Source organism: Ochotona princeps, chromosome 9 (assembly GCF_030435755.1).
Source record: "Ochotona princeps isolate mOchPri1 chromosome 9, mOchPri1.hap1, whole genome shotgun sequence".
NCBI lineage: Eukaryota > Metazoa > Chordata > Mammalia > Lagomorpha > Ochotonidae > Ochotona > Ochotona princeps.
In genome coordinates this window covers 36,694,580-36,719,199 of record NC_080840.1, presented here as the reverse complement: position 1 = coordinate 36,719,199, position 24,620 = coordinate 36,694,580, and the positions used below count along the sequence as shown (strand labels likewise).

The 24,620-nt window shown below is 41.0% G+C and overlaps 1 protein-coding gene and 1 non-coding gene across 3 annotated transcripts in view; both read right to left on the bottom strand.

Annotated features, from left to right (window-relative positions):
• Nucleotides 1-23,171, bottom strand: part of CFAP418 (cilia and flagella associated protein 418) — a 28,134-nt gene extending 4,963 nt beyond the window's left edge. For both annotated transcript variants that reach the window (XR_009246067.1, XM_004580614.3), the window contains exons 1-5: nt 22,949-23,171; nt 15,816-15,903; nt 13,095-13,159; nt 12,519-12,584; nt 362-457 (exon numbers count right to left, since the gene is read on the bottom strand). Coding sequence is in view for 1 of the 2 variants with exons in the window: in XM_004580614.3 (XP_004580671.2) it covers nt 362-457; nt 12,519-12,584; nt 13,095-13,159; nt 15,816-15,903; nt 22,949-23,103 (470 nt within the window). In the remaining variant the exon portion in view is untranslated. The remainder of the gene's footprint in view (nt 1-361; nt 458-12,518; nt 12,585-13,094; nt 13,160-15,815; nt 15,904-22,948) is intronic.
• Nucleotides 23,172-23,604: 433 nt separating this feature from the next.
• TRNAS-AGA (transfer RNA serine (anticodon AGA)) lies at nt 23,605-23,686 on the bottom strand. The gene has a single exon. It is a non-coding gene; the product is annotated as a tRNA-Ser (tRNA).
• Nucleotides 23,687-24,620: the final 934 nt, after the last annotated feature.

Below are 24,620 nucleotides of genomic sequence, written 5' to 3'. Positions count from 1 at the left end.
TGAATTCTCTGTGGCTAGCTTACTTCATCTTGACATGTGATGCTCTGAGCTACCTTGGGATTCTGCAGAGTCCCCACCAGTAAGAAGGCACTCACTAGCTACCAAGCAGATGCTAGCTCCAGGCTCTTGTACTTCCAGAACCATGAGCTGAATCATCTCTTTTCTTTATGAATGACCCAATGTGTATATTCAGTTATAGCAACAGAAAACGAACTAAGACAGATGGAAAGGAAGAGATGGATGAAAGATACGTAGACGCGATAGTGATCTGGCCAAGTCCACCAACAGACAGTACAACAAAATAAGATACATTTAGCTTTTTTGGTACATTTTTACAAAAGGAAATTCTTTAGAAACATACCTGAAAAACAGATAATCACAGGACTTGTCCCACATACAGTCATTGTAGCTCACTATCCTGAAATCACAGCTTACACAACGGAGATGGTCACATGCTCTGTTCAGAGAAAGAACATTAAAGATTACTGGTATGTTTAAATATCAAAACGAGGTCACTCATTTATAGAATGCAACACATTGTAGACTACTAAAAAACAACTGAATGTAAGATTATTTTAAGTGCTTATACTAAGGGATTACTTATGTGTGTAAACTTAAATTTCTGCATAAATCTACTAATTTTACTAAGATCTTGCACACTGACATATACACACATATTTATCATACAAATATAAACGACGTGTGTGTAAGTCTTTCATCCAGTGATTTCTGACTTGTGTCTGAGGATGATCTTCATTTCAGCCAAATCCTGTAAGTGCCTCTCCTTTTGTTGAAAGTTTTAGGGCTCCCTTTACCAGGGAATGTGCCACATTATACTGAAATGAATCTGGCTCTCCTACTTCAGTGCTGAGATAGTTTTTGTTTGTTCTGTTTCCCCATGACCTGGCATAATACATCCATTCATCCACTTAAAAAAAATCCTACTTGTTGAAAGCCTACGAGTCATGCATACATTTTTAAAAGATTTATTTTTTTTATCAGAAAGGCATTTTTACAGAAATATCTTCCTTCCACTGATTCACTCCCTAAATGACCATGATGGCCAGAGTTATGCCAATCTGAACACAGGAGCCAAGAGCTTCTTCTGGGCCTCCCATGTGGGTGCAGGGGCTCAAGGCTTTGGGCCATCCTGTGCTGCTTTCCCAGGTCATAAATAGGGAGCTGGATGGGAAGTGGAGCAGCTAGAACATGAACTGGCGCCCATATGGGATGCTGGCACTTGAAGGTGGAAGATTACCAAGCTGGGCTAGTGTGCCAGCTCCTCATGCATATTTTTTATGCTATAAACATTTTGAAGATCTTTTATAATGTAAGGATTTCTAAAAGTTTTTGCACCAAAATAAACTAGCTGAACTCTCCAAAGTACTTCCATATTGACTGAATAGTATCTTTAGGAATAAAATAACATATAGGAAGTTAAAAAAATTATGGAGGGTGGAGAGGGCCTTGGCCTAGTGGTTAAGGTGCCAGTGTCCCACACCAGAGTGCTCAGGTTCAGTTCCTGACTCCAGCTCCTGCCAAAGCTGATCCTAACTCAAGCAATGGGGTCCTGCCACCCTCACAAGAGACTGGGTAGGTTCCCAACTCCTGGCTCTGGTTTGGTGTAGGGGAGGCTGTTGTGTAAAAAATAAAAGAAAAAAAAATCAAAAATTAAGTTAAGATAACTACACAAAAAAATGAAAAATATTGTAACAGAATAGAAGCAATACTTTTAACACATGGCCAAATATTTGTTAAAAATTGTTTGCCTATTAAAATATATAATGTGCAATCTCATTAGTTCAGGCATTTTTTTTTAAAGATTTATTTTTTATTGGAAAATCAAATCTACAGAGAGTAGGAGACACACAGAAAAAGATCCTTAGTCCTCTGGTTCACTCCTTAAGTGGCCACAATGGCTGGAGCAGATCTGATCTGAAACCAAGAGCCTGTAGCCTCCTCTGGGTCTCCCACACGGATGTACGGTCCCAAGGCTTCGGGCCTTCCTTTACTGCTTTCTCATTCCACAGGCAGGGTGCTGGAAGGGAGGTGGAGCAGCCAGGATATGGGATCCTGACACATTCAAGGTGATGACTTTAGCCACTAGGCTACCATGCCTGGCCCTAGTCCAGGCATTCATCAAGTGGATAAGACTGCCTGGGTTCAAAGCAGGCTTTACTATTTATTAGCGATATAACTGGCCAAGTAACTTAACTTGGGACTCACTTTTCCTATTTGTAAACTGGAGATAATAAAGAGTACTTACACACCTCACAGAATTATTATGAGGACACAATGAGTTATATTGGCAGAGTGCCGACAACAATACCAGGCACATAATGGTTTCTTAAAAAAATTAAACTATTATAAAGAGACTTGAAATTTAACACAACCATGAGATAAATATTTAACCAATTAACTTAGTAAAAATTGGCACTTTCATATATTAATAATGGGGTATATGAATTGTTACAACATTTTCAGAAATTTCTGGGCATTATTTACAAATAAATTATACTTAAGCATTATATTAACAACCCCATTTTATACATAAATCAAAGCAACAGTACATAATCATATTATCTCAAGACTTTTTACTATAGTATAAAAGGAGGATACCACATGAATATTTATCAAAAAGCAAGAGAACTGGAGCCGGTGTTGTGCGCTAGTGCGTTAAGCAGCCAGCTGCAATGCTGGCATGCCGAATGAGTGCAGGTTTGAGTCCCTGTCACTCCACTCCTGACCCAGCTTCCTGATGATGTGCTTGGGAAAGTAATGGAAGATGGACCAAGTATTTGGGCCCCTGCCACTCACATGGGAGATCCGGATGGAGTTCCAAGATCTTAGTTTTGGCATATCCCAGTACTGGCCATTGTAGCCACCAGGGGAGCGAACCAGCAGATGGAAGATTTTTCTGTCTCTCTTCCTCTCTCTAATTCCTCCTTTTAAATGCAAAAAGGGGATGGGGCTGGTGTGGTGGCTCAACAGGCTAACCTTCTGCCTGCTAGTGCCAGCATCTCATACAGCACCAGTTCGTATCCCAGCTGCTCCACTTTTGATCCAGCTCCCTGCTTATGGCTTGGGAAAACAGCAGAGGATGGCAGAAGTTGTTGGGCCCTGCACCCACATTGCAGACCCAGAAGAAATTTCTGGCTTTAAGCTTCAGGCTCCCGCTGTTGTGGCCATTTGGGAAGGAAGACCTTTCTCTCTGTCTCTCCTTTTCTCTGCAAATATGACTTTCAAAGAAAAAAAGTCTTAAAAAGGGGGGGAGGCAGGATTAAATAACATGCAGTACATTTATACTGTAGAACACTATGGAATTAGTAGAGAATTAATTAGAATTATTTGCTGACCTAGAGGTACACAAAAACACATACTATGGTATGATGTTCTTTTTGTAAAAGTAACAATAAAAAAGTTACTCTATACATATATAAATATTTGTAGGAACATAGAGTAAAACGCAGGTTATATACTATGCAGCTAAAACTGGCTGCCTCAGGACTGGTGAGAATAAAAGGGTGGGAGGGACATTATCTTTTTCTTATACACTAACTTTTTTTTAATAAGCATATAGTACTTTTACAGTCAAAAATAAAAAAAACATATCATTACATTTCTTCACTTATTTTCCTCACATGCGTTAACTTCAAACTTGCCTGAAAATTTTCTTTGAGAATGCTTTATATTTTCTAAAATATTATCAACCATTACAGTAATAAAACATTTAAAATCTATAAACATTTCATAGGCAATTCTTTGTTTTCTTTCAAACTGTTAATACTTTAAGAAGTTGTATTAGTTCATATGGAAATTCAACATGACTACATTCATACACATCTGAATTCAGATTTTGAATGTACAAGTCAGGAAGTACAAAATGATGGTTCCCACAGCTATCGTAATGTGCCTTCTTATGCGTATGTCATTTATTACGTGATTGTGCAGAGTGTTAACTTTAATGCCTTAATACACATTGGCAATTGTGCTGAATTACTGCTGTTACGGGAACCATAATTTAGAATTTCCTGACAGTTTATATGTGTAGAATTTCAACCATAAGGTTAAATACAGCTTCTCAATTTAATTTAAAATTTAGTAGTTTATTTAGTTCTATTCACACTACCACATTTTCCTTCAAACACTGTCCTTTGAGGACATAAAACAAACTTGCAGCTAAGAAATCACTCCACTGTTAATGATTCACTCTATTAGATCATAATTAGTACCAGTCTATGGAATAATCCAGTCTTGTAAGTAATTTAAGAAATAATTAGGAGAGTAAAATTCAATTGGCTTGAAACAACGCTGTGGCTTTATCTATGCCAGTTATTAATGCCACCACATTTTCAACCACTACTCTTTGTTCTTTCCACTAACTGGGTAAAAGACTCAAATCTTTAGGCTCTAAAGTCTTACAATATTGTCCTCTGAACAGAGCTTCGTACAGAAATCAGATAAACAAAACAAATAGGCAGAATAGACTCCATTACTTTTATGCCCCAGGCACGTAAACTCAACGTTTAGTTTTAGGACTTTAATATATTTTTCTTGCCTAACTACAAACAGATGCTCCTTGACTTACAATGGGGTTATGTCCTGATAAAACTATTTTAGGTTGAAAGTGCACTTAATGTACCTCACTTGCCGACTATCAGGGCTCAGCTACACACTGCTCTGGAGAGAGCTGTCTGTCTATCTTGTGACCATGTGGCTGCCAAGGCTGCTGCCAAGGCTGCTGTCCAGCATCAAGAAAGAACAGTATGCCACATATTGCTAACTTGGAAAAAGAATAAAATTCAAAATAGGGCTTTTGCTGAATAAAGTTACACTATTATAAAGTTACAAAGTTGTAAGTCAAATACCTTTGGTAAGTAAAGGATCTTCAGATTTTCATATATAAAAGTCTACCTAGAGGTTGGCGTTGTGGTGCAGGGGGTTAAGCCACTGCCTGTGATTCTAGCATGCCAAATGGCTACAACATCCAGCTTCTTGCTAATGTAGCTGGGAATGCAGAAGAAGATGCTCTAAATACTTGGGCCTCTGCGACTCACATGGGAGACTAGGATGGAGTTCCCAGTTTTGACCTGGTCTAGCCTCAGCCACTGCAGCCATTTGTGGAATGAACCAGGGAACAGAAAATCCATCTCTCCCTCTTTGTAATGCCTCCCAAAATTGTGCCTTTCAAATCAACTGATTTTTTAAAAAATAAAATGATCGCAATGGAAGATAAATTCTCGAGGCGGTTCCTCTAAAATGTTTAATGAATATACAAAAGAGAGAGCCACAAACGGCTTGTTCTTTTGTCCAGTTAATAAACGGAATCATCTATTTTAAAGATGTTTATGGCACATTTATCCCAAATACAGCCCAATATAGACTTCTATCTAGATTCTGGTTTGGTAGAATCTCATTAAGTCTACACAAGTGGACCTAAGGAGGCTTGAGGTTTCAGCAGTTTGAAAATCACAGCAGCTGCAAGAGCAACTTACCTACCCTCTTATCTACTTTACAAGGCCTTCTGCAAGCTGATTATACCAGAAAGCATAAGCAATTAGGAATTAAGTAACCAGGGGGAGTCCTTGCTTTGTATTAACTGACGTGACATTGGGAAAGACACACTACCTGGAAATCGTCTTCACAACTTTCTTAGCTATCACAGCCATTCACTGAGTTCCGTCAACTCTGTACACTACGTACCTCGACTCGACCTATTGTTGCTGCTCAGATGGCGGCTATCATCATTTCTCTCCCACAGCTACTGTAATGACAGCCTGGTGATTAACCTCCCATTGTCCTCTTCCCATCTTGCCCCCCTAACTTGTTTTCAGAAGTATAAATCTGAAAAAAAGCCCAGTGACTTCCCTGAATAGACGAGATATTCTGAGCCACTGTCTCCCCTATTTCCCAAGTTTCAGCCCACCTGGGCTGTTCTCTGCTGCTCCAAATTCGCTCGCTTCCCCCCATCTCAGGGATCTTCTAACATGGTGCATCCTCTGGCTCTAATGGCCCCCTCTGCCTGCTTGCCCCTCACTCACAGCTTTCATATTGTGGTTTCATTAAATGCTGTTCACTTAGGAAGAGATTCCCTTCCTTTTCATAATTAGTTACAATGCACACTACCTACACTGACAGCATGCTATATATTCTGTACTCCATGTCACATATTAAATGGAAATGAAATGCTTATTTGTGGAATCATCTACTTAGAATCTATGTTCTCACCTAGATTAAAAGCTCACAGAGGGTAGGGAAGTATCCATTTGTCACAATTTGTTTACTCAATTCTTAAGATTTTAATAGTGGCTAATGTGTTTAATACATCTAACACAAATTACTCAATCTCCTCATGTATAAAATGGAGTTTACATTCTTTTATCTGCATCTTGTTTTTTTTTCCTCCAATGGATCAGGTGAGCCAATATGCTTGCAGTAATATGCATGTGAGTATATTCAACATGTATTCATAATATGCATATGAGGACACTTCAAAATGTTCATGAAAATAGAGATAGAATAAGATAATTTGGTACATTTTATAATCTATCATATAAGGAATATTCAAAAAGTGGGAAATGAACAAGCTATGAACATTATGTAGCCTGGACACTAGAGTGGGCCTTTAGCCTAGTGGTTAGGACGCTGTGTCCTTGGGACATTTTTGCCTACCTTGGGTATACCTGTGTGCAAACTGCTCCAATAACATGAGCACAGCAGTCTGCTACAGGGCTAAGGGGCACAGGATAGGCAGTAGCCACTCTCTATGGGCTGAAATTGGTCAAAATTAATGGCAATTTACAGTCCACACCCTCCGCTGTAAGCCGTAAGCCTGCAGAGTCCACGGTTCCTAATTAGGTGCAGGAGAGAGATTCTTGGTGCATTTTCTAGGGAGGTGAACTCCTGACGTCTGCCATCTAGCCGTCTTCCCAGGCTGCCTATTTTGCTAGGATTTAGTTTATGCTGTTTTTCCTTCCTACCTAATAGAAACACGATTGTTTTCTTTTTTTTTTGTTAATGAAAATGTTTATAACTAGAAGAAACACTTCTTGGAGTATGAACAGCTCTGACTGGTCCGTAAGAACATTGAAATGCAGTGCTTTCTTTGTTATTTCTTACCTAATTCTGTTTTTCTTCCCCTAGTTCTGTTTTGATTCAAGTATTATGTGACAGGTTTTTAATTAGCACTTTTGTCTAGTATTCGTAGACATGATTAAACAGTATGATCTGTACTCTTTCAATTGAAAATTTGTATATTGTCTTCATGTTTCATGGACGTTTCTGTTTCTATCATTTTTTCCCCCTTGTGTATCTTAACAGTTTTTTATTCTGCATTATTCATTATTGTTTTTGGTATAGAAGAGGGCATGCTAATTATATCATAATCGATTTATGTACGCTATTGATCATTAAAAATTTTATTTGCTCATTTAATTCTTTTTAATAGTAAAATTTTATTATCCACTAGTACTTAACACTGTTCAACTAATTTATAGCAAATAGGAAGTAATGTATTAATAATGGTAACAATGCTATTACAATCAGCCTAATCTTAATGTATTAATATTAATGTTCATAATGATGAATTAATGCTATTATGGATATTGTATGCATACCTTTCATTGAATTATTATGTATAAGTTTGCTTCTCTTTTAACCTGTGATAAGTTGGAAGCACATTAGCATTGATTTTATTATTCTGAAATACTCTGAAAGGTTCTTAAAATATTTGACATTTATTCTACTTGCTTTATGTTCTGCTTTATTACTAGTGATGACTCTTATATTTAAAGGCAAACTGAGAACTTTGTATCAATTTCAAAAATTAAAAACAGTCATTTATTCCTTTCACATGAGAAACTTAGGCTCATGTGTTTCTTCCACCTCGACATTTGACTTAACAAACATCAAGAGTTTTATCCAGAAAGAAAAAAAAAGTTTGTGCCTTACAGTGGATTGCCTTGGTCTGATGTTGCTTTGGCTCCAGCTTTCTGCAAGTGAAGATCCTGGAAGGCGGTGACATGTAATGAAGTTTCTGCCACCTATGTCATACACCTGCACTGCATTCCTGCTTCTGGCTTCAGCTTCAACCTAAGCTCCGGACATTGTGGATATTTGGGGAACAACCCAGCAGACGAAAGTTGTCTGCTTTCTGTCTCTCATATTGAAAAAAGAAGAAGAAGAAAAAAAAGGAGATGTTTGATATAGCAGTTAAGCATGCCTGGGACATCATCCCATGTTGGAGTGGTTGGGTTCTATTCCCAAGTTCAGCTTCCTGCCAACAAGCATCTTTGGAACAAGCAGGTGGTGATTCAGGTGGTTGAGTCCCCAGCACCCACGTGCAAGACATGGAATGAATTCCCGGCTCCTGGCCTGGCCCGGCCCACTCTGGCTATCGAGGCATTTGGGATATGAACCAGCAGCTGGGCTGTCTCTTTGCCTTTTTCTTTTCCTTCATTTCTTCTTCTTCTTTTTTTTTTTTGCCCTGAAGAGTTAATTACTTATTTTTATGTAAAGGCATAAGGAGAGACAGAGGGAGAAGTCTTCCATCACTGGTTCATTACCCAAATGGTTGCACTGGTCAGAGCTGAGCTGATTGGAAGCTGGGAGTCAAGATCCTCCAGGCCTCTCATGTGAGCACAGTGGTCTAAGGCCTAGGGCCATCTTCTGTTTTCCCAGGCCACAAGCAGAGAGCTAGATTTTTCAATTTTAAAGATTTTTTTTTTTAATTATTGGAAAGGCAGATCATATTTACAGAGAGAAGGAGAGACAAAAAGATCTTTCATCTGCTGGTTTACTCCCCAAGTGGCAGCAACAGCTGGAGCTGAGTTTCCTCTGAGTCTCCCATGCAGGTGTAGGGTTCCAAGGCTTTGGGCAACCCTCTACTACTTTCCCAGGCCATAAACATAGATCTGGATGGGAACTGGAGCAGCTGAGACACGAACCAGCACCCAAATGGGATCCCGGCGCCTGTGAGGTGAGGATTTAGCCATTGAGCCATTTCACTGGGCCCAGAAAGCTAGACTGTAAGTGAAACAGCCAGCACATGAAACAGTGGCACCCATGTGGGATGCTGGTACTTGCAGGCAGAGGATTAGCTGCTATGCCACCATGTAGGCCCCTCTCTCGGGCTTTCAAAAAATAAAAGGTATGGATAGAATGCATACAGTAGTTTTTTCACATATAAAATATTCTACATGTACATAAACATATTTGTTCATCTTTCTATGGGTAGTTTCTGTGTCACTAAGGGACAGCTGATGACAGTTAATGACTATCCCTCATCCCAGCTCTGTGATGGGAGAGAAAGGCTTTTGAGTATAAATGTTTACCCGGGCATGTACAACTATATGCATGCCATCCTTCTGGTGTGGAAAGTTAGAAGTAGTGGAGTTCGTTAGATTTTGGTATCCTAGTGAATCAATACTTTGATAGGACTCTCAAGGTACAAATATAGGCTGTGTTTTTAAAACTGAAATTCTATCTGGAACAAGAGTCTTTTTTTGGTGTACTAACTCAAAGTATATACAAAAATAAATTATATCCAAGAAAATCTTAATTAAATATTTACTCTTTGGAAGTAAACTGGAATGCATTTTTTCCCCTAATGACTAGTTTTAAAATGAAAAGGTATCTACATGTAAACACTGATCTGTATTTCCTGAGATAAAAAGAATAGTAGTAATAAAATACAGCATTCTTGCCCTTGATATATAACACAGCAAGAAAGCAGGATTACTCGATGAGAAAGGCATAAAAAATTGCAGCGCGCACCTCCAGTAGCTAGCTACCTTTTGTACTACAGGTACAGCTTTCATTTACGATCCCATTTAATCCTCACCGGGTCTCCACAAAGTTTACCTAGTGTGTATGAGTGAAGAAGCTCAGGCTTTAGATCAGATCCCTTTCCCAAAGCTTCACAGCTCCTGACTGGCCTGGCAGGGATTTTATTCAGACACCTGTTACTAGAGCCTTCCCTTTCCATGCCATGGTGCTACCACTTGCCTCTCTAGGTGTTCTTCTACTGGCGGTGTTTAGGATATAGTGAGGAATTTGATGCATGTGGAAAAGATGAAAGTTCAAACATAATGAGAAACCAAATCCATAATATGTGAGTGAAGAAGATAGCAGGGGGTATGCATTGGAAGGAGTGACATTCTAGATAGAAACAAAAAATCCTCAGAGGCAGAAAAATACAGGTGAAAGTCAAGAATGCCAGCAAAGGGTCAGATGAAGTAGAGTACCTGAGTCAGCTCTAATTGGAGGTGAAGGAACTACAGATAAAACAGGAAGACCAAGAACAACAATTTGGCGGCTGGTGCTGTGGCGTATGGGTAAGGCTGCTGCGTGCAGTGCTGGCTATCCATATGGGCACCAGTTCGAGTCCTAGCTGTTCTCTCTGCTAATGTACCTGGAGAATCAGCTGAAGATGGCCCAACTGCTTGAGCCCCTGTACCCACATTGGAGACCAGGACGAAGCTTCTGGCTCCTGGCTTCAGTTTGACCCAGTGCTAGCCCATGCGGCCATTTAGGGAATAAATCAGTAGATACAACATCCCTCTTTCTCTCTCTCTGTCCCTCCTTCTCTGTCACTCTCCTTTTCGAATAAATAAATAAATAAATAAATAAATAAAAGAACAACAGTTTTGTAAGGCAAACAGTGAATTTTGAATTACTATGAGACAAATGGAATTTGTGCTTCTCCTTCTCAGCATGGGGAAGCACTCAAACAGGAGTATTATCGTGAATGATGTATGGGGGTGAGCCCAGAGAAGATGGAAGTGGATGATGAGTGGGAAATTCTTATTGTATTCCAAGGGTGACTTGGATCAGAAGCGACAAGGACTAGGTAAGATTGAGAGGAGTCCAACTGAGTAGGCACAGGTAATAGGATCGACAGCAGCAAGATTATAGTCTCCTCTCATATAAAATGACAACAGTGTCCAGTATGCTATGATGCATTTCTGGTGCTTGCAGCTGGAAGCACCCTCTTCCCCACCCCCAGTCGATTCTTCTGAGCCTGTCTGCTGCCTGTACGAGGCCTCCCTGCACACACAGTCCTTCCCTCCTTAGATTCCTTGGATCTAAGTGAGCACTGCCATGCCCTTCCAACAGCATCTTCCTAGATCTCACTTCCATTACTTAATATAACAGTTATTCCTCCAGAAATACAATCAAGATGCAATCATATAACTTGTTTATAAAAAAATAACAAAATTAAAAAGGTGTTTGGAAAATAACAAGACAAAAAGAAAATAGAAACAAAGTAATTAGGTAGGCAGGCCTTTGCCAAAAATGCTATTACTTTTCCAAAATAGCAGCAATGTATAAACATTCGCTTAAGATCAATCTGTCTCCCCATATTATGAAAGGGGGGGTGTGGAATGTGGTAGGAGCTATATAGGTTTGGGGCAGGTGGCATCATGATTATAGGACTACTTGCAAAGAAATGCCGAATGAGAAGTGGGTGTAGGACAGGCAAGGAAGAGACAAAGAACAGTGGGTTTCTGCTTTTAAAACATGTAAATGGGTCAGATCAAGCCTTTGTCCTGGAGAACTTGGACTAGTGGACTCAGTGTCTCCTGCTAACTGATCAAGCCAGTGTGGCTACAGTATCAAGTAGCAGTATGGACACACTGCCTCATCTGCTTTTGCCACTGGCTCCCATCGTCTGGAGGAAAATTCAGTCTCCTGGTGTCCTGTGGATACGAAACCATGACAGGAGTGATCAGGCATTCAAGTTAGGGCTTAAAAAGGGGTATTTTTAGGGGATGGTGCTGTGGCTTGGTGAGTTGAGTTGCTGCATGCAGTGCCAGCGTCACATAGGTATACTAGTTCAGGTCTCGGCGACTCACTTCTGATCCAGTTCCCAGCTAATATGCCTAGGAGAGTAGCAGAGGAGGGCCTCAAGTGCTTGGGCCCCTGGTGGTTCTAGCCATTTTCAGAGTGAATAAGCAGATGGAAGATCCCTCTCTCTCTGTCTCTCTCTTCACTTCTGGCACTCCCTCTCTTTAATTGGACCTTTCAAATACATACCATTTTTTAAATGGGTATATATGAAGAATACATATCCACATGTCAACCAAATGTGACTAGATTGGTTAATCACAAACATATATAAAACATACTAGAGAGACAGATTTACAGGGAGAAGGAGAGAAAGATCTTCCTTCCACTGGTTCACTCCCCAAATGGATGCAGTGGCTGGAACTGGGTTGACCAGAAGGCAGGAGTTTCTTCTGGGTCTCCCTTGTAGGTGCAGGGTCTCAAGGACTTAGGCCATCCTTCACCATCTTTGCAGGCCGTATGTAGGGAGCTGGATTGGAAGAGGAGTGGCTGAGACATGAACCGATACCCATATGGAATGCTGGTGCTTGCAGGTAGAAGATTAGCCAATTGAGCAACTGCACTGGCCCCTCAGTATAAAAAATTTGATGTAAGCTGATATGAACTGTATTTTAACAAAAGGGCATCGATTTGTAAAATCCTAGTAAGAAAGTCAATTTTTAACACTGTACCTCTGTGAAGTGTTTGTTCCAATTCCGAAAGGAACGCTGCTTCCACCAAGGTATACCGGACTGCAACTAAATGCATTCAACAGATGGAGGAAAACGAAATATCAACAAATAAGAAACATGACTTCACTGACTCTAGGTTCTTGTAACTGAATTGTTTATTTTCCCTATTAAGCTAACTCTTTCACAGAAGTATTTATTCCAGGATCAAGAAAAGCAAGAGAAACTGCTTTTTTCCCTATAACCCACACATTCAGGAACACTCAAGGAATTAAAATGAACCACAGCAAAATGCGCTCGCCAACTATGTAAGGGACAAAGTAAATACTCAAGAACATAGCAGAACATTAATTCTGAGTAACTGTTCACACATTTTTTCAAAATGGCAGAAAATTATTTATAATAGTAATAATCTCCAGCTTAGTTTCCTTTATGCTAAGGGGTCACAGACCACAAGAAGACATTACTATTGGTTTCTCTTCTGAAGGTCAAGGTAGTTAAATGTCACAGTTGTTTGAATGATAACAACATTTACTAGAGTTGGCTTGCAGTATCTGTTCACTGCTATGTATAGTTTACCTTTTCCCTAGACCTTGGATGGACGCTCTGATGGATGTTTTCCCTGAAGATGTAGGTTTGACTTTCTGTTAAAACAAAATAGTAAAAGGCAACTTAGAGAATGGTAACATGAAAGCTAACATTCTTTATTTTACAATAAGAATGTTTCAAAATTAATTAGTTTTAGTGGTATCAGTATCAAGCCTTTTAAAGGCAAAAAGGAAGCAGAACTGCAGGAATTTGTCAGTTACTCTGCTAACATTTAGTCTTGGAAATTGATATACTGCCATTATTAGCATGTTATGATTTAGAGTCACTTTATAATTCTGCAGTTAATACCAGAGTTCAGTGACTTATTATGAAAGACCTGCTATTTAAAGCTTCATTCTGGAAAAATTCAATTGAGGAAGGAAAAAAACCACTCAGACTCACTTTTTTAAAAGGCTGGGAACAGTATTCATCTGAGCAAAAAATAAACGAATCTAACTCCTGTCTAACTTCAGAAATATTAATTCTGATTTTATGGAATGGTAGCTAATCATAACCATACAGTAGTTCCTATACAGTTACATAATATCATCATCATTAATGAGCATTTATTAGGTGTTAACCAGAATTTAGTACCAAATAACATAACCCAACCACATCCTAAGACCACCGCCAAGGGGAGGAAGTGAGACATAGCAAGACATGTCTTCGTTTTGCCTAGTCGGAGAAGAAATTTAAGGGAGGCAAAAATATGTCATTTTACTTCTTCTTAACTCCTTTACTTGATGTTAAACAGACCTGGAAAAGTTTCTGGTGCATGCCTGAAAAATAATAATGTGAGTTTCTTTTTGTTTTGGGGCTTATGTTTTCTGCACCATCCAGGCTCATGACTCTAAGGGGGCCTACTGTGATATCTGTTATTGGTTCCTGGTCTTCCTGTGTAGGTCTGGCAAGTCAGAAATGCAGTCTAATGGGTGAGCTGAAGGATGGGATGGAATAGTGGTTACTGTCAGGGTATGATACGGCTTCTATCGACAAACGTGGGCATGGACTGTCCATGAACTGTTGCTTCTCACCCAACACATATTTTACACAGTCCTGCTCTTTCCCCCCAAAGCTGAAAACGGGATACAATGAAATCACTAAAAAGCTAAATATATACAACTAAACATACTCATATATACAACAATATGCAATTTTAACTATAAGGGCTGGTTTTGTAAGTAAAGCTGCTGACTGCCGTACTGGCATTCCATATGGGTACCAATTCAACTCCGATTTGTTCCACTTCCAATGCAATTCGCTGTAAGTAAGCCTGAGAAAGCAGTGGAAGATGGCCCAAACATTTGGGCCCCTACAAGCACATGGGAGATCTAGAAAAGCTCCGGGCTCCTGGCTTCACCAGCGGCATGTGAAAATTTAAATACTTTAATTCATACCAGTTTGGTGATTGTGGAATGTGTTTGTTAGTTTTCAAAGAAATACACAGGGGCAAGTATTATGGCATGGTGGGTTAAGCCATATCCCATATTGGAATGTCTGGAATTAGTCCTGCCTCTTCTTCCAATCCAGCTTCCTGTTAGTGCTCCTGGCAGTCACCAATAATGGCCCAAGTACTTAGGTTCCCAGCACCCAGATGGGAGACCTGGATAGAGTTCCTGGCTCCTGGATTCAGCCTGGCCCAGCACTTACTGTTGGGGCATTTGAGACTGAAGGACTATTTCTCTGTTTCTGTGTGTGTCATTCTGCCTTTCAAATAAATAAACACATCTTTAAGAAAAAAAAAAAAGCAAAATACTAAGTATAAATTTAATTTATCACAAAGTATTTAAGAGGGGCTGGTGCCATGGAATAGCAGGCTAAGCCTGTAGTGCTAGTATCCCATATGGGTACCAGTTCAAGTCCCAGCTGCTCCACTTCCAAGTAAGCTTTCTGCTTGTGGCCTGGGAAAGTAGAGAGGATGGTTCAGGTCCTTGGGCTGATACACCTGTATGGAGACCTGGATGAAACTTCTGACTACTGGCTTTGGATTGGCTCAACTCTGGCTGCTATGGCCATTTCAGGGGTGAATCAGAGGATGAATATCTCTTTCTTTCTCTGTCTCTCCTTCTCTCTGTAATTCTGCCTTTCAAGTAAATAAATAAACAAATCTTAAAAAAAAAGCTCAGAGAAGTAATTGTGGTAACACATCAAATTGTTTGGTGACTGCTGTATTATTTTATGAAGTTTTTATTAAGTTAAGGGAGATGTAAATATTTAGATGTTTTAAAATGTTTAAAAAACATCAAAGCATTAACAAGCTAGTCATTGCTTAATGGGACAATGTGTTTGTATCTGATATGCCACGCTCAATGCTTCTGATCTTTTAGAAAAGTGTTCTTAGTACAAATACAAGCAACCAGCGTGATTTGTGAGTTGACTTTTACACTAATTTTAGTCAAACTCTAATTTTAGAAACAGACTTCCTCTGGGAATTATTGATATCAGGAATATGGGTTTTCATATTGTTTACTCTGATGTCAGAAAATGCACTTATGCATTTCCTTGTTTTTGCTGAGAAATCAAGACAGAAACATGTTGAGAAGTTCTAATATTTATTATTTCTGAATTCTTTACATGGGATGATTTGGTCACTTACTGCGTTTCTTATAATTCAAAGGACTATGGACAGCTACTGCATATTCTTTTAAGACTATTTTAAACATCTCTTGAAATAATGAAACAGTGATTGCACATCTCTAACACTTGACTTACAAACGGTTTTTTGTCAAAGTTGGGCTCTTCAAATATTTCCTTAATAAGACTGTCAAGATCATCTTCTTTTTTACATGTTTCTGTTGATCTGTAAAGAAAACACATGTGATGTTAATTATTTTCTTGCCATAGACATGGCCTGTTTGCTGTGATACACATCCATGAAAGCACTACAAAATGTTTATAGAAACTGGAATTAAAATATAAATTTATATTGGTGTGAAATCTAAAAATTTGTGTACAATATACAGTTCCCATGAACTTTTTGATGACCTCTTATGGTTTATTAGGTACTTAACTATTACATACTTAGGATGACAATTACAGCCATGTATTTATATTCAAAAGAAAACTGGGTATGAACTTTCCTAAATTACATCAAGTAACTATTTAGACAACATAAAATATAACCATATCTCTTCATTATAGGAGCCAAAGGCTATGTAATCAAATGCCCAACAATAAAAAAAAAAAGTGCTGTGTGACAGAATATCTCAAATAGCTATTTATCTTCTGTAAGCAGAGCCATTACTAACACCACATTACTGTTTGGAATTCTTGCTTAACAGCTAACATTTTCTGAATACATACCAGGTGGCAGTTACTGCTTTTACACAGGGAATATCTTTGTTATCCCAATTTTATAAATGCAAAAAAAAAAAAAAAAAAGCTGAGACATTTAGAAATCTGTCCAAGATCACACAAGGAGTGGGAGAAATGGCTTGGAATTGTATCTAGGGAGTCCCCACACCTCACAGTGACTATGAGATTAACTCTTTATATTTCATTTTTAGTATTGTTTATATAGTTCAGAGGGATGCATGCCCATGTGGTCCTCCGATTAGGGTGGGGAAAGTCAAGATATGGAGGAAGGTGGGTGGGACAAATAGTTCAGCTTTTTTTTTTCCTCCTGTGTCTGATGATGGAACAATCCTTTCTGTTAGATTATATCAGCACCCACGGATGGTGGAAAGATACTGATGACACCTTAGAGACCCTGATGTGAGGAAGAATGTTCTGAGGGTGTTCCTTGAGTGGTTCTGATAGTTCTGAGACACAGTTTGCTTTGAACTAGGGATGAGACAGTTTTTCAAGGTCTTTTGGCTTGGTATGTCCACAGATCCAGACACTTGCTGCAAAGCTTGGCCAGGAGAGTTGTCCAGCCTGTTTGCATTCCATCTTCTGACAAGGCAGTCCATGTCCTCTGCTGGCCTAGATGAGCTGGCTGTCATGTCCCCCTGTGTAGGGGACATAGTTGTTTTACAGGGCAAGAATTTTAGTCAAACTCTAATTTTAGAAACAGATTTACTCTGGGAATTATTGATATCAGGAATATGGATTTTCGTATTGTTTACTCTGATGTCAGAAAATGCATACTGCTGCCAGCATTTTATGGGTGATGGCACCAAGCTCTGGGCTCTTCAGTTGCCCTCTCTGACTTTTTATCCTTCACAGCTTTCATTGCATACTGGCTTCCTCCCTAAGTGAGCAGTATGCTCAAGACATTCTTCTTCAAGACCCTCCTGAAACCTTTTATTATCACTACTGAGAGTAGACTATTCAGTAGACTAAATCTCCATTCACAAGTAGATGAGATTTGGCAGCAGCTGGTGGCCCAGGCTGAGGTTTCTTAGCCTTGTACCTTTGGACATTTTGGGCTACATAACTTTGAAATGGCTGTGTGTTGGGGGAAGCTGTTGTGCACTGTGGGACATTTTGCAGCATCCCTGGCTTCTCCCTACTAAATGTCAGCAGTATACTCTTTCCCAGTTGTGACAGTGAAACATGTTAGACATTGCCAAAATGCCTCTTGCACAGCAAAATCATCATGGGTCGAGAGCTACCTCCTTTAGTTACCTGAAGATATTTTATCTGTGAAAACAGTGTCTAGAGGTTGGTGTTTGATGCAGTAGTTGAAGTTGCTGCTTTGGACTGGTTTGAGTCCCAGCTTCTCCACTTGCAATCCAGTTTCTTGCTAACAAACACTCTAGAGAGTAGCAGGTGATGACTCAATATGTGAGTCCCTGCCACCCAGGTGGGAGAACTGGACTACTGGCTTTGGCCTATTCCATCTCTGGATACTGCAGGCTCTGGGGTGGTAAACCAGTAGATGGAAGGCATTTCTCTCTTTGACTCTCTCTGTCTCTGTTTCTCTACCTTTTAAATAAAGTAAAAAGAAATAAAGTAAAAAAAAATGGTATATAGATGCCTATTACAACTGCTTCCTGGTATAATATTTTATCTGTGGCTTCTAAATCCTTCAAATCTAGTGAAGCTTTTCTCACAGGTCACTGCCACCCAAACTGTTATATTCAAAAGACTTCCTCAATTCCAATCCTTTTTAAACTTTTGGAAGTAGTTGAAAATATTACATAAGAGTTTCTTTAAATGATACTAGGTTACCAAGTTGTCATTGGAAAATTCTTTCCTTGTGTTTTAAGAACTTAACTGCACATACTTTTTATTAAAAAAAAATTCTTTATTTGAAAGGCAGCGTTAGAGAGAAAGGTGGGAGGAGGGAGAGGCAGAAGGACAGGGAGAAGGAAAAGCAGGAAGGGAGAGGGAGAAACAGCGTCTGTGTACTGGCTTACTTCCCCAGATGCCTGCCATGACCAGGGCTGGGCCAGACAGAAGCCAGGAGCCAGTAGCTTTTTCCAGTATCTCCCACATGGGGGAAGGGGTCCAAGCACTTGGGCCACTTTCCACCGCTTCTGACAGGTGCAATAGCAGGGAGCTGGATTGGAAGTGGAGCAGCTGAAACTTGAACGGGTGCCCATGTGGGATGCCATTATGCAGGCAGTAACTATCTGTCTGTTATGCCTTTCTGGTCTGTAATTAAGCCACACAATTTCATGAGACCTACACCTGCTTATGTTTTACTATGGTAATGAAAAAAAAAAAAGAATGCTAATACTTCATTGAGAACTTCATAATTATAAGCATTTATTTTAGAGAATCTCTCTACCTTTCAAATACACAAAGTTTTTTTAAAAGTTTTTTTTTTTTTGAAAAAAATCTTTCTTTATGTATTTGAAAGGCAGAAAGAAAGAGAAAGAGAGAGAGACCCTCTAAAACAAATGCTTGTAAGATGGGACTGGGTCAAATGAAGCTGGAAGCCAGGGGCTTCATCCAGGTCTCCCCCACCAGTGGTATGGACTCAAGAGCATCATTTGCTCCCAGGACACATAAGAACAGGACGCTAGACGGGAAGTGGAGCAATTAGGACTCAGAGCATACACTCTGAATGGGATGCAGAAGTCCCAAGTGATGGCTAACTTACTGTGCCACACTGCCTATCCCTGAGAACTCAAGAGTTTTAAAGCACAGTAAAATACTTCTTTTTGGCCTTTCGATGAAGTAATCATCTTGAGCTTTAAGATGTTTGCTCCTAACTCTGCTTAAATTCTAATCTTTATATACAGTTTTGCTGAAAATAAAAGGTATATTCAAAACATAATCTAAACATTTGAAACCCACAATCAAATATAAAAATGTATACACAGGCCAGCATGGTAGTGTAACAGACTAATCCTCTGTCTGTTTGTGCCAGAATACTACATGGGCACTGGTTTATGTCCTAGCTGCAACACTGCCCAATGCAGTTCCCTATTTATGACCTGGGAAAGCAGCACAGGATGGCCCAAGTCTTTGGGACCCTGTACCCATATGGGAGGCCAGAAAGAAGCTCCTGGCTCCTGGCTCCTGGCTTTGATCTGACCCAGCTCTAGCTGTTGTGGGCATTTGGGGGATGAATCGGCAGATGGAAGATCTCTCTCTGTCTCTGCCTCTTGGTAACTCTTTTAAACTAAACTAAATAAATCTTTAAAAAGAATGTATATACACAAATACATATAAAGTTTAAATTTTGATCTACTGCCTTTTGGTAAACCTGGAAATATGACTTGGGGTAAATAGTTTTCTAAGCCTTGCTTTGGTTATTGAAATGGCGATAATGGTATTCACCTTGTAGGGATCGAGCTCAAGAAATTACACACATAGCAGCTGGTGTGGTGCCAGAGCATGCTAATCCTCTGTGTGGCATCAGCATCCCACCCAGCTGTTCAAGTCCCAGCTGTTCCATTTCTGATCCAGTTCCTTGCTAATAGCCTGGGAAAGCAGAGGAAGATGGCTCAAGGACTTGGACCTCTTGAATGGGTGTCACTTGGACCACATGGCAGACCCAGAAGATGCATCTGGGTCCTGGCTTTGGACCAGCTCAACTCTGGCTGTTGCAGCCATTTTGGGGAGTCAATCAGTGGATGGAGGAGCTCCGTTTCTGTCTTCCCTCTCATTGTAACTCTAACTTTAAAGTAAAAATAAATTAGTTTTAAAAAAGAAATTATACATATAAAGACTTACCAAACAGAAAGTACTCAATAAATGTTGGTTATTGTTTTTAATATTACTATTATAGCTATTGTCTGAGATTATGACACTACTTTAAATATTCCCCTCTATATCATCCTGAAACACTTTATTCCTATAGCAGTCTCACTGAACCCCTACCAGCCTTTTAATAAAAATGAATCACATATTTCTCTATCATTTTGAAAACTCCAACAAACAAAAATGTAGGTGTTTGTCGACTGCCTGAATTAGCAGTTCTCCTGGTACCCAGAAGTAGCATAGCCAGTCAGTGTGGTACTTGCAGAGCTATCATTTTAAGAAGCATTTTCAGCAGTATGTTTATACTATTATACAATCACAAGATCATCACCTATTAGTAAATTTACAACATAAATCTTTTCCTAGCTTTGAAATGTCAATTTTGGATCTGGCAAAATTTTAATGCATGACATTATGTACCAGGTAGGGTCTCTATTTGCTATCATTTTGTTGCCGAGTCTTCTGTAATTGATAACTACACTGTCAGGTGAAGTTTTAGCATACATGAACCAACAGTATTGGTTCTTGATGGTTTTCATAGATGTAGCAGTAAAAAATCTAATGTACTAAGGCAGGATGGAGTACTAGAAACCACATGGATAATTTTTAGTGCTGCAAAAGTAGGCATGCAATAAATCATGCTTGGAGAGGGCCCACAAAAGCAGTCTTTTCCCTTTTGCACAATCTACTTGAAGAAACCCTGTTCCTTTGCATGCTGGTTCTCCTAAAATGGGCTCTGGAAAGCTCTATGATATATTCCTAACACAAGGAAGGAAGAAAAATCAAAAGGATTCCAGGGGCCAGTGTTGTGGGGCAGTGAGTTAAGCTGCTACCTACAACACTGACATCACATATGAGCAACTGTTTGAATCCCAGATGCTCCTGCTAATGTGCCTGGAAAAGCAGGAGAAGATGAACCAAGTACTAGGGTCCCAGGACTCATGTGGGAGAACCAAAATGCATTTCCTGGCTTATGCTATAGGATTGGCTCAGCCCTGGCCATAGCAGCCATCTGGGGAATATAAACTGGTGGAGGGATGATCTCTCTCTGCCCTTCTCCTTCTCTAACTTTGCCTTTCAAATAAATTTGAGAGAGAGAGAGAGAGAGAAAGAGAGAGAGAGAAACATTGTTGTGGAACAGGGCTGTTGGGTGGTTACATAAGGAATTCCAGCATTCAGACAATCATATATGTTAATAAATGTCTTATTTACATAAACATTCAGCCAAATAAGCGTCTGTGACTTCAACGTAGCAATTTTAATTGGGTCTCTGTTTTTAAAACTGTTGATTAAGGATTTAGTTTTTGGAAGTTGTGTATCTGAACTCCTTTGGAATCCTTTCAATGTTTTTATCTCTCAGAGGCAAATTAAAAAATTTAAAAAGCATACTTTATTTTTATTTGAAAGGTAGAATTACAGAGATGAGAGACAGAGAATTTTCCATGCACTAGTTCACTCCCCTTGTAAAGGCCAGACCTGGGCCTGTCCTAAGCTGGGAGTCAGGAACTTCCTCCAGGTCTCTCACCTGGATGGGTGGCCCCAAGGACTTGGCCCATTCTCCACTGCACTCCCAGGATGTTAGTAGAGAAGTGGATTGGAAGTGTAGTAGCCAGAGTTCTAATTATTTGCCCATTTGAGATGCCGGCTTGACAGGCCAAGGGCTAACGTACCATGCCACTGACAGTGAATTTTTGTAAACAAATGTAATTGGAGGGAAGTCCAATGAACTGGACAACAGTGGAGTTGAGTCATATACTTCCAGGAAACCACACACACACACACACACACACACACACAAAACCCCTCAAATGAAATTAAACCACTATTGTAGCCCAAGGCGTAATGAGGATGAGAAGGACGCGCCTGGGACTGATCCGAAGCTTCCCCTGTGTAGTTTTTACAACTGTCTCCAAAATAGTCTAGATAAAAGGCCACTTCCAAAAGATTTTCCCAAGAGTCGCTGCAGATTTTCTCACTTTAGCACACATCACTTAGGGTGATGCTAACACTTTGGGATTTTGTTTTAGAGTGGAAGGGGAAAAGAAAAGGTAAAGGGAGGGACTCAGTTATTTAATTGCTGCTAAGAAGAAACAGGGGGGCAAATTAGAAAAGTAGTTCCTCAGAAATGTCCCCAAGTTTCCATACAGATGCCTGAAATTTGCTGGGTCCTCGATCCAGGAGAGCCATGGGGTAGCTGGGCTAACAGGTGAGGCTCACAATAACAAACCCTTCTGCCAGCATCTGATCTCTGCATAGAATAGAATAGTTTTCTCTCTCTATAACAAGGATTGCCCTGGTCAGTGGGGTCAGGGCCCCACGCAGGTGGAGGAGAACCCAGGCAGCAGCAGGTCGGAGACCACCTCGGGCCCTCACCAGCGGGAGCCGCTCCCCCTCTCCGGCCCTCCCCACCCCATCAACACTCCCTGGACTAGGTGCGGCAGGTGCCCAAGCGGGGATGGAGATGGGTGAGGGCTGGGGGCACTCCGAGGCTGGGCAGCCAGCTCTCCCGGGCTTCCCCAGGGGGCGGAGCCTGGGTTGAGGGACAAGCGGCCAGAAAGGTGGAGGACAGATGAGGCGGGCGCTGTCCTGGGGGCTGGGGGAACCGAGGGTCAGCGTCCCAGCGAGGAGAAGACCAGCAGGTCGCGGCCCGATTCTCTCGGGTGCGGGAAAGAGGAGGACGGCGGCTCTGGGACTTGCAGCGGTACATTCCTCCCTCCCACAACAGTCCACCCCTTCCATCAGTTAACCTGAGATTCTCTTTCGCTTCGGCTCGGTTCCGGTCGCTGCTGTGGGTGAGCCCGCCGCAGCCTTTGGGCACCTCGCCCATGCCCAGTCTCAGGGGGTCAGGTCTGCAAAATTTGGATTCGACTTCATCCAGGAGTTCGTCCAGGTCTTTCGCCATCTTGAATCATCACGTCTTCCCTGGGATCTGGCGGAGGAGGACGATGGTTTCCAGAGCAACGCGAGGCCCCGGCGCACGTGCGCCTGCGCCGCCGCCCTCTCCGCGCAGGCGCGCATCGTTCATGGCGGCCTGAGAAGCCGGAGAGGACTCGTCGGTGGGCGCTGACCGGCTCTGGTAAAAGGACGCGGCGAGGGCCCGGGTTACACGGGGCTGTGCGCAAGGCAGGGTTCAGAGCTCCCCGACCCTGTGTGACCCAGCTTCGCTTTGCTTTTGTCTTCTTTCAAAGTAATCTGGTTGTTTTCCTCTCATCTCCCCCTTCCGGACCCGAGTTGTAAACACAAGCACACTCTTGCTTCTTCTTCCTTTTTTTTTTTTTTTAACAAATGCTCCGATTTCGACCCACGTTGCATTCTAACCTGTAATAAATTTGTTAAATAATTGCGGGAGTTGGGAGGATAAGGCTCTAAAGGAAAAGTGTAGGGCAAAAGTATTTTTACACGCCGTAGTCGGCAGGATTCGAACCTGCGCGGGGAGACCCCAATGGATTTCTAGTCCATCGCCTTAACCACTCGGCCACGACTACTGCTGAGGTTTTAGCTGGAAAAATCTGGGTATACTCCTCAGCAGCGTCCGCGGAAATGGGTAGATTGGCTCTGGAGAAAAACGTTGCTAAGCTTGTTTCTCTGAGGAGATCCGTTTGAATGTTATGAATCTAACAATATAAAGAATTTAGTTGTTTGAAGGACTCAACATATCTCGTCCAGTCCTTTTTATCCAATTACAAACAAACAAGCAAACAAAGAAAAAAACTCGAGGTCTTTCCACAGCGAGCCAGGGAGCGGGAGCTGCCGTACACCTGCTGCTTGCATGGTGAGGAGCCGTGTCCAGGATGGAACCGGGCACGGTAGGGGCGGCCAGCTGACCTCCGGGCCTCCTGGCGTAGCTACCAGGCCACCTTTCCTCTTTTGTTCTCTTGGCAGTCAGCTCTGAGGACAAAGCCTAGGAATTAAAATATTGTTGCCTACAGATTTAAATTGCCACGCAGGATGAGACTGTCCCCTGGTGCTGTGAAAACACTATTGGGAAAAGTGGAATGCATGATAGAAATGTCAGGCACAGCAGTGTGGTTCTTGCTGTAAATTCTCTCCACGGGTCTCACCTGTGGTTTGTTTCCAAAGCCGGATAAGGAAGAGGTCTGCACCCTTTCAAACTCGGGGAGTTTAGTTACTGAATGTGTGTTTAATGTTCCCAAGGAACAGCCTGCAGTAGCGTATTGGAGTCAGTGTTGGGGCTCGCGAGAGCCCCGCTTCGAATTTTCGTGAAGTTTGGGAGCTGTTTGTTAAACACAAGCACTATTTAGGTTTTAATTCTGTAAACTTACAGTGCAATGATATTAAAAACAAAAGTAATTTATTTGTGTGCCTGCTGCTGAGGTTATGGAGACCGATGGTATCTGAAATACTACATCGTTGTGCGTCCCGCTCAGCTTCCCAATGGTGTGTCCATCCCGGGGTGGG